The sequence below is a fragment of the Sceloporus undulatus genome, chromosome 6 (assembly GCF_019175285.1).
Source record: "Sceloporus undulatus isolate JIND9_A2432 ecotype Alabama chromosome 6, SceUnd_v1.1, whole genome shotgun sequence".
Lineage (NCBI taxonomy): Eukaryota > Metazoa > Chordata > Lepidosauria > Squamata > Phrynosomatidae > Sceloporus > Sceloporus undulatus.
The window spans coordinates 94,659,184-94,669,940 of NC_056527.1; the positions used below are offsets into that span (position 1 = coordinate 94,659,184).

Consider the following 10,757-nt stretch of genomic DNA (forward strand, 5'->3'; position numbering starts at 1 on the left):
TTTGAGCACAGGACTATGACTGTGGTGATCAGGGCTTGAATCCTTGCTCAGCTGTGTAAAGTCACTGGGTGACCTAGGGCAAGTCACACTCAAGTCTCAGAGGGAAGCATTGGCAAAAAAAATTCTGAATAAATTTGTTTTCATTTGTCCTTTTCTGGAGCAACATTTCTTCTATGGGCACTATGTAGCTACTGAAATCAAAATATTTGTCATGTAGGAGAACTGTGATGACATATTGTCATGTTGACTCTTAACAAAATCAGCTTAGGGGGAAGAGGAAGGAGCAGCAATGAGGGGAGACTTTTGGCTTGAGCATCTATTAGGGATGCAGTGGTTTGAATCGTTGGTTTAGGATTCTGGGAGGCAAGGATCTAAATCACTGCTCAGCCACAGAAACCCACTGGGTGACCTTAGGCAAGTCACACTCTCTTTGCCTTAGAGGAAAGCATTGGCAAACTGACTCTGAACAAATCTCATCAAGAAAATTCTAGGACAAGGTTGCTGCAAGTTGGAAACAACTTGAAGGCACACAATTCTATCAATGCAAATATATCAGTTCCTACAAATTAATCTGGAAGCAATCTGACCCTTAGTAGAAGGTTCTCTGCTCTTGTTCTCAAGACTTTTAACTTCTACCAGTACTGAAAACTATGGAAAGCCATTCTGCCTTAGCGCCAAAAGTGCTGGACAGTTCCTGCCCCCCCCCCCGTTTCTTCTGAGCCAAGAAACTGCGTGAAACATGTCCTTTCAACTTCCATCACAGAAAGCATGGCTGATGGTTAGAGACTGTGAGAAGTGTAGTTCAGAACATGTTGTGGCCTACCAGTTCTCCATCACAGGTACAGAAACAATATGAACTGGATGGCTTGCTTAAGGTCACAGTGAATTAAAGTAAGAATCAACATTTTGAACCCAAGACTTCCCCACTCATAGCCCTTGCTAAATCAAATGCAAATCACACTGGTAAGAAGGGACAATTTTATTTGTTCATTTGTTAAAGGTTGGTTAATACAATCTCATCTTGCAGTGCCACTGCTAAGTGAACTTCTTCAGAAGTACTGTAACTGAAAGATCCCACTAGTTAATGCTGTTAACACCAGCTGATCAGTGGAAGAAACCTGTCATACTCCTCTTGGGATGAGAATGTGAAATAGAGACCTGCTGTTTAAAAGAGCAGTCTTTTCTCTGTTTGAGGACAGGTAACCTCAGCTATAGATAGTCACAGAGGAGGACAGAAATACAGAGATTTACGTATGTTTTAGCTCCATATAGAAACATTCTGTCTTCAAAAACCATCATGTCCTATTGCAGATCAACATCTGCATTACTGCAGAGGTGGAAATTTGGTGGAGATAGTTTCTCATACTGATAAACCTCTGCATGGCATTGGATTTACAGCAAAGAAAGGGTTGAAAAAAGGACTGCTTCTTTCTTTTTTCAAAACAAAGCTGGGTTAATGCTGACCATATGGATCTTCATTAGTCTAAAATGAAGTAATATGGTACGATCTTGTAAAAATTAAAGTTTCATCCAGAGGATCTTTTTAGGTTAAATTAGCCAGAACAAAAGCATGCAACTCCCTAGTCTTTTACAGCTTTTGGTCTGCATATTGATCAACAAAAAATAATGTTCTAGGGGAAGAAAAGGAAGCGTGATTGCCTTTATTAAGGAATTTCAATCCATTTCAATTTCTTGTATGTTTAACCCCAAATGGGGAAACCTCAGTGATTATTCTTGGCTAGAATCTCTTATTTTCAAGGGAACTGTAGAAAAAGATAGGCCTGGCGAAAGAGAGGATGCTCATTGGGGTAGCTGAAGCAACACTGACTGTCCTGAGGGTAGATAGGTGATGTTGCGGGACCTCGAGAGCTGATACGCAATGTCTTCAGCTGCCTCAAGTTTGCGTAGTTCAATGAGGCCATCGCCTGCAGTAGCCAGAGAAGTGGCAATCAGCTCAGCTGCTTTTGAATCCCCCTCAGCTGAGATAACAGCTGCTTTCTTCTGCTGCTCTGCCTGCAGAAGGGAAGAGACAAATAATGTAAGCAGGAAAAAGTTAAGTCACATCCACAGGACACCTAACTCCACCAACAGCAAACTCCAGCAATGATTGCTGACAAGACTGTAGCCAGAAGAGGAGAAATGAGAAAATAAGGGTGCAAGGATCATGCTCAAGAGACACTGAGGTTTTGCAGTGTAATACATTCGTTTAAAAAAACTGAAGATGATTAAAAATGAAACAATTAAATGGCAGTGGAGCACAGTTATCTATGGGGCACTGAGTAACAAGCCTCATGTACATTTAAAGCAGTCATGGAAAACACCCTCCAAACCAAAACACCATTTTAGACCCCTCAAAAAGGAGAATTGCCTCTTCCAGAAAACTCAAGGAGCAGTAATTCTTCTTCACAAGGGACAACCTCCCACTCTTTCTACTGCCACAACCCTCAGCAAAAGCAGGGTTTAGGAAACCAGAAATGGGCATCTGGCCACTTCTAGTTTATTTTTTTGGGGGGCGGGGCATGAAGTGGCAGAAAATAGGCCCCTAGAACTTGTTTATCTCTGGTTTAAAGGATCAAGGAATAGAGGATCCAGCTGGATTCCATGTAACTTCTGTCCCCACTCTTCCTCATCCTTTAGAGCACATTTAGGGAACATGTAGCTCTCCTTATGTTGATGAAATAGCTGGTACTCTCTCCACAGGTCAGACTGGCAGGGGCTAATGGGAACTGACATTCAACAACACCAGGGGTGCCACCTGTTCCTTAGCTCTGCTATATTACTTGCTAGTCAATTCTAGCTGCTTTTCCACTCTCTTTGTACCTCTTGTATTCCAAAGTCCTACATTATTTACTTTCTACAAAAGCAATGTTTGGTGAATTTAGCTTCAAGTCAAAAGGACTTCCAAACTGTATGACTGCCCCCCGCCCCACCCCTCTGAATTCTGCTTGTGTGAATGTTCTTAATTTCTCTTATCCATGCAGAGGAAAGGTTAAGGCTGTTTAGTGAATAAACTCAGAGAAGTTACTGATCTGTAGATTTTTTTTTTACTAGTCTACCTGGGGCTGGCAGTGGAAGAACACAGAATTGTATTTTAACAGTGGGGCACAGAGGACAGACCTATCAAGTTATATTTGGATATTGCCTCTAGAGCAATCTCTACACATCTGTTTTTCTCCATGCTTCATCCTCACAGCAATCCTGTGGGATAAAGTCAGACTGAGAATACGTGACTGGCCCAAAGTTAATCAGGGAGTTTCATGACTCAGAGTGGACCAGAAAGTGGGCCTTACAGTTCCAATCCACTATTGTAACTAATAATGCTGATACAAGCTAAAGCTTAGTTGAAAAAATATGCCCAGGATATGGGAGACTATGTTCAAATTCCCACCTGGATGACATGGATTCAAAACAAGCTACCAGCTTTCATAACACAGCTTGTTTAAATTTAAAAAAAAGCTAAAAATGATAAAGGATTAGATTAGATGTCTTTAGAAAGGGATTAGACATATTTATGAAGAATAAGGCTATGAATGGCTATTAATCACAATGCCTATATGCTGCCTCCATTTCACAGCCATTATTTTTCCAAATACCAGCTCTTAGAAAACCCAAGGAGGGCACCATTATACTCATATTCTGCTTTTGAGCTTTCCAGAGGCAAAATCTGGCCATTGCAGGCGCACAAGGTGGTAGACAAGATACAGATAAGCTTGGGAAAATGGCTTTTTTTGGATGACAGCTACCAACAATGTTTGGGGGATTCTGGGAATTGTAGTTCAAAAAAAAATTCTTCCAGGCTCTGTGAGTCAGTCAGTCTCATTGTCCCAATGGCTCTTAAGCTTTTATACAGTGTGAGCAAAAAGTGCACTAAACCAACAAATTCTGAGCAACATGGAATAAATGGAGAAAAAAGTGAAAACCTCTCAGGCAAGAAGTGAATGCCTCTCGAGGCCATCTAGCAAGCATATTAATACTCACCTTTTCCACTATGAATCTGGCCCTTTCTGCCTCTTGCTGGGCTACCTGCTTCATTTCTACTGCTTCTGTGAACTCTTTCCCGAATGTCAGATGTGTCTGAAAGGGAAGGAAAGTCAAACTATAAACTGAAGACTTCCTAGCCGCTATTCAAATAAATGGAACACCAGCATACACTAAATTTGCCTTACGCCGGGCGGTCCAGAACAGATCCCCCCGGGTATGGTAAAGGCGGACTACATATGCAATACAAAACTATACAATATAAAACAAATTATTTAGGTAAAATACAAAGACTAAAATATAATATGAAACAAATTGTAATCAATAGCTAGATGCCACAGGTTCTTTTCCTTTTAGGCTCTACTCTGTTTTCTATTAGCAAACTGTGGTTTCTTACCAAGGAAACGTCATCCAGGATGAGTCCAAACGTTGCTGCTCTTTCTGTAAGGTCTTCACTTACTTGACGTGAAACTAGCTCTCTCTGGGTGATTAACTCACCAGCATCAAAACGAGCCTGAAACAATAAGAAGTGCAAAAAGCAATTGGGGGGAGGATAGCACATGACATTGTATTTCCCACTAAAGGACTGCACCACAACCAGTTTTTAAAAACTGCTTAAAATTACACTCAAATGCCCCAGAGTCCATTTGGAGAATGGGGAGGGAAATTTCATCTTATTTTTGGCCTACCTGGGGATGCCTTAGGCCAGAACACCACTTTTAAAAAAATAAATGAGGAAGTAAACTAGAAATCCATTTTAGTTTTCAAATGTAGCTTCCCTCTCCTACCAATTATATCCAGGCCTACTCAGAGGCTTTTGCAAGATAGGAAATCCCTAAACCTAATAAGAAGCTGGGTTTATTGATTCTCCCATTCTATCCCATGGGGCACCACACTCAATAATCGCTTTTGGCTTACCACTACAGATTTCAGGATCTCTGTTGTAATAGAAGGCAACACTCGCTCATCATAGTCCTCGCCAATAGTGGTAAAAATTCGGGGAAGCTGAAGAGTCACTGGCCTGAACAAGATTCGCAATGTGATGTTCACATTCTGTAAATCTACCAAAAAGACAGGGAAACTATTAGAACAAGAATTCTAGGCAGCAATGGAAGGGCAAGTTATTCTGGGGCTACTCCACATGTTTTCTGAGGGTCTATAAGTGAGAAGTTCCCAGTTCTGGCCTCTTCTAAAGTCCCTCCCATATCTTCCCCACATCCTGCCTCTTCCATACCAGCCTCTGTGAGAACAGAGCCAATGGTGAGGGATGTTAATAACTCCAGTTCCAGTATCATCTGCAGGACCATTGGTTCTCCATTCCTGCATTTCAGTTTGGGATCTGCCCAGTCCCAGCAAGGTTTAGGAGACCATCGCTAAAGAGAATGGTGTTTTTCTTTTAAAATCATTCTTAGTAATAATTCCATATACCAATGGGCTTGTTTTGTCTTGCTTTGACTGAAGTGTTTCCAGGAAGATTTGTCTGCTGAAGAATCTCTGCATGCTTGGAATGGAATGCAGATGCATTCTGGGACATTTTAGGGCACAATGTTATTTCTTTTGTTGTATGTTGGCTTGTTCACATCCACCATTGTTAGAACAGTGAACGGATACCTTTTCCTGGGAAATGTATGTGCTATTTATGGTTTTCCCATTTTGGAATCCCATTATGCTTTTGTGGAACCCTGAAAATGACTCCTGTATGCCGGAGTGGAGAAAACCTGGATCTGGAACTAGTGATACAATTATTTGTAATTGATTGGCAAGAGGTTCTTAGTCCAGCTTATTTATTTATTTGCCAATACTTGCATACTGACAAAATTCCAAAGCTATCTACATCAATAAAATATGCACAAAACATAAATACAGGGAAAACACTACACACATTCTTCTGAAGTCCAATAAAGACATGGACATTGATGACAGTAAATAAATAAATAGATGTTGGGTTGGACTAAGCAAGGAAGGCTTGTTCAAATAATTTTTTTGAACATGTGTTGAAACAATTGGCACAAGTCAAAGTTCTGGTTTAATTTGACCTCACTGGTTTAAAATGACCATACTTTCTGCATAAATTATACTGATAAGTGAAATGAAAAAATCTGGAGAGAACCAATTGATCTGGGTTCTTAAGTGGAGTAGCTGTGGGTTTGAATTCAGCCTATGTTGGATGGAATCAGGGTTCTACAATATTTATTTCATTGGTATACATCAGGGTGATAGTGGAGGTTTCATTTTGTTGCTGCTAGAAACCCCCTCAAAACAAATCTTGCTAATAAAACCCCATGATATGACTTAGGGTCACCATAAGTCTTGAAGACAGAGAATAACAAAAAACAATTAATAGCTGACAGGCTGAAAACTTTGCTACTCTATTGCAGCTAGCCCAGAGATCTATCAGTAAATCTGGATCGTCTTTCCACTCACACTATTTTATGTATTACGGATAAAATCCAACTGGATATATCATTTTATTACCTTTACTCCCAGTGATTACAGGAACATTACGTGGTCGAGAGCGGCAGTCGAATATGATTGGCTTCTGGACCCAAGGGATGAGAAAATGGGTACCTTCTCCCACCACTATGTCCTGAACACCTCGGAATCTGTCAAAGATGACAGCCCTATGGCCTGCATCCACTAGAGAAGAGGAAGAGCAAACAAACATAAACTCAGCTACATCACATTGAAAGCACAAGAAAAGCAATAAGTACTGAACAATGATGCTCACATGTTAAATCAATTTGGACTTATATAATACATTGACAAACCTGTGACAACCCATGACAGAATTCCCTATGAGGAGAACTAGAAAGGTACCACCTCTGTGCTGGCTACTGTATTATCAGGTACTCACTAAGCACACGTCGGACACTGCCTTAAACTTCTTACCTATAGTGTCCATTTGAAATAGAAGTACCTTTCCAGAGAGGCATATTCCTTTCCCATCACCTAATTCAGATGGAAATGCTGGGGGACTGAAACTGGAACGTGCCATAAGCAAATCATGTGCTCCACCACTGAGTCACAGTATGGCCCCAGTTCTGCCCACACCAGATTGTATTAAGCAAATTCAGTGGAGTTGCTTTAATTCAAATGGAGATTCTCTTGGCTTAGAACCTCATGGTTTATTCATACATTCTATTTTAGATTGTCCCTACTCCTATGGGGTCTTGGTCTTTTTATAAGCACTGCCTTGCTAGTTTGTCCTTTGAAGGGACAGTTACAATTGTTTATTCATGAATACCAATAGGAACTGCAAGAAAATGATGCAATGTGGAGTGTTGGAAAAGTTACTGTTTTTGATTGTAACTTTCAGAATCCCTACACCAGCAAGGCCATTTGCAATCTAGCAATTAACTCTTCCAACTTCTGATTCTGGGTTCTCTCACAGTAGGAGTATGGATCTTGTGGCCTTGCAAATGTTGTTGATTACAACTCTCCTATTTGGCTCTTTTAGCGTGGAGAGAGTCTCCACATTCCATTACTTCTGTGAAAAGTCCATTGGTTCTCTTCAGTGTCTGGTTTTTAATTTAACTGTGGGCCCTATTCACGATATGGCTCAATCTAGATATTACAAAACTATTAATACATAAACTGAGCCTAAGAGAGAAGGAATTAATAGGCTCTTATCTTAATAGTTATTTTGCAGCAACTTAGCTCTGTCTATTAGTCTTTCATGCTCTACTGATGAGTTCTAGCCAAATGGAAATCACTAAAATCAATTGCAGACAGTCACAGCATTTCATGTAAGAAAAGGCCTCCTCACCATTATAAAGAGCAGAGTTGACAACCCCACCAGCAAGTGCCAGGCCAAGGCCAAGTTTACCAACAGTCTCAAAGATCTTGGCAGCCATCAGGTCAGCTTCAAGCCTGCTTCCGTGTCACACCTGCACACAAAACAAAGAAAGGTACCATGACTTTAAAATTGAGAGGCATTAAAACAGTTTCCCTCAGTGGGAACTAACTTAAAACAACTATCTGCTTTCCAGAAATACCAATCTAGGAGTGAATTCTGTTCAGTGTGGTGGGATTTACATCAGAGTGAACATCTACAAAAGTGCACTATTGTTGCGATTTAAGGTACTATCTTCTGCCTGCTGATATACATTGTTGTTTCTTAACTACAGGTTGTACTCTCAGCTTACAAGCAGTGTGTGTGGGGGGGGTATGGAGGGGGGGGAGCAAAGCTTTCATGTATAATGAAAACAGGAAAAGGGGCAAGAAAACAAAGCTGACATTAAAACTAAGCATCATCATATAACCAAATGCCTGGTTAAGTCTTCAAAAGCAAACCAGAACTGAGAAAGAAGGAAATTCACAGATTTCCTGGGGAAGGCATTCTAGGTCTTCCATTTGGATCATGGCTAGAGCTCAGCATGGCGTTGTGGTCTGAGTGTTCGGCATTGTGGTTTGAGTGTTGGACGACGACTCTGAAGAGCGTGACCACGTGCCGTAACCACAAAGGAGGACAAGGCACCACAAAATGTGGAACTTTCAGGAAAAGCAGAGAACATGACCAAATAAAAGATAAAAACACTCATATAAACCCATGCTTCTTAGTCATGCTCAAAATGGATGACATTTTGGAGTTCCTCCTGGACAGAAGGTGAAATGTAGGACCCATCCTGGACAAGGACAATGTCTGGTTGCCCTGATGAGACAGGAGGCAAAACATCTTTTTTAAATCTTAAACCTGGGGATGTGGGGACCATTTTTCACCTCCTTGTCCCCCCTTCACTTCCAAGGCCCACATGTCTCTAAGGACCCTTCTTCATTATGAATTATGGTCCAAAACACACTGCAGAAATCACCCAGTTTGAGACTAATTGCTCTTGCTGGGGAATCCTGGGAACTGTAGCTTTGTGAGACATTGAGCCTTCCTGGTCAGAAAGAGCTCTGGTGCCACAGTAAACTACAATTCCCAGGATTCCCTAGCACTGAGCCAGGGCAGTTAAAGCGGTCTCAAAGTGGATTATTTCTGCAATGTGTTTTGGACTTATGCAACATTTAGAGCCGGAGTGGCATAATGCTCTGAGTGGTGGACCCTTTTCCCCCCTCTTTCCCAGGACCCTTCTTTATTATTAATTAACATTTATTTATTTCCATAGTTTATTTATTTAGAGTATTTATACCTTGCTCTTCAGCCACAAAGGCTATTATTAATTATTAATTAACATCTACTTAATTAAAGCCCACATACATAGAGGAAACTGCCCCCCTTCCACCAGCCAGGTCTTGAGCAAAGGAACCCAGTCCCATCATGTCTTTTTCCTCCTCCTCCACCCGCTTCAACCCTTCCTCTAATGTCTCCGACTCTTTCCCTGCAGCTTCTTAACAAACAGACTCGGTCCGAGGAGAAGCAAAGACATCCGGGGCCTTTCCAGAGTCCGAAGGCCGCCTTACGACTGGCTTCACTCACCTCCTCGGGCGGCAGCAGCGCTGACCTCCACATGAATTCCCAGCCAGACCACCTGGGTCCGCTACGGTGACGCACAATCTATGCGCCCGCGACGCCTCGCGCAAAGCCTGACGGGATTCGTAGTCCTCCATGTCGCAGCCGGGCCGAGCAGCAGCGATCTGCCGAGGCGGAGAGAACTACAAACCCCGAAGGCACCCCGAAGGCAACTGCCTTATTGGCTGGGCGCCACAGAGCCTCTTGGGATTTGTAGTCCGCCGTGTATAAGGAAGGCCAGGGGCCTCCCTGAGAAGACACAGAACAAGGGCATCGCATTCCTTTTTTGTAGTTCTTATTGTTGTGGGATTTATGGCGGCCCTTTCTTGGCAGAGTTCCTTCTTTAGAAGAGAATATTCGATAGAAATAGTCTTTAGAGTATTTTGTAAAAATTCTAAATGTTTAATTATTTATTTAAATGTAAATATAGTTGATATTTAATTATTTAAATAATTATAATAAAACATTATATATATATATATATATATATATATATATATTTTTTTATATATATATATATATATTATATGTAATAATTATAATTATTAAAATTATAATATATAATTATAAAATTATAAATACATATATAATAGTAATTATAATAATTATAATATATATATAATATAATTATAAAATTTCATATATAAACATATAATATAGTAATTATAAAATGACAATATGTTGTCAATATATTTTATATAATTATAATTCTATATTATATAATTCAAATTATATATATATAGTCATTATATAATATATATATATATAATTATACATATAAATATATATAGATAATATTGTAATTATAATAAAATGACAATATGTTGTCATTATATAATATAGAATTACAATTATATATTATATAATTATATATAATAACATAGTAATTATAATAAAATGACAATTTGTTGTTGTTGTTGCTGTTGTTGTGTTCCTTCAAGTCACCTCTGACTCATGATGAACCTAAGGCAAACCTATCATGGGGTTTTCTTGGTAAGGTTTCTTCAGAGGAGAGGTTGCCATTGCCATCTTCTGAAGCTGAGAGAGTGTGACTTGCCCCAAAGTCACCCATCGGAGTTTACATGGCTGACAAAGGATTCAGAGCCCTAACCCAAGAGTGAAAGCACTACAACCTTAATTGCTAATTAATTAATTGTTCTAGAACAGATCAAGCCTGAACTCTCCCTGGAAGCTAGGATGACTAATTTGAGGCTGCCATACTTTGGTCATAGTTTTTTCTTCTTCTTAATTTTGGTGTTTTTCAGCACCAAAAACACCAGCAGGTGTTTTTGCTGGTTTCCCAGCCGACAATGGATCGTTAATTAAA

The 10,757-nt window shown here is 40.1% G+C and overlaps 1 protein-coding gene across 2 annotated transcripts; it reads right to left on the reverse strand.

Annotated features, from left to right (window-relative positions):
• Positions 1 to 964: 964 nt before the first annotated feature.
• PHB (prohibitin) lies at positions 965 to 9,506 on the reverse strand. Of its 2 annotated transcripts, none has more exons than XM_042476849.1 (7): positions 9,398 to 9,506; positions 7,745 to 7,865; positions 6,454 to 6,615; positions 4,897 to 5,039; positions 4,376 to 4,492; positions 3,979 to 4,074; positions 965 to 2,013 (listed from the first exon to the last, which is right to left on the reverse strand). In XM_042476849.1, exons 2-7 carry the CDS (start codon positions 7,830 to 7,832, stop codon positions 1,801 to 1,803), a joined length of 819 nt encoding a protein of 272 aa, XP_042332783.1. In that variant the 5' UTR covers positions 7,833 to 7,865; positions 9,398 to 9,506; the 3' UTR covers positions 965 to 1,800. The 2 variants fall into 2 exon arrangements, with proteins under 2 accessions (XP_042332783.1, XP_042332784.1); XM_042476850.1 differs by having other exon boundaries at positions 9,401 to 9,419.
• Positions 9,507 to 10,757: the final 1,251 nt, after the last annotated feature.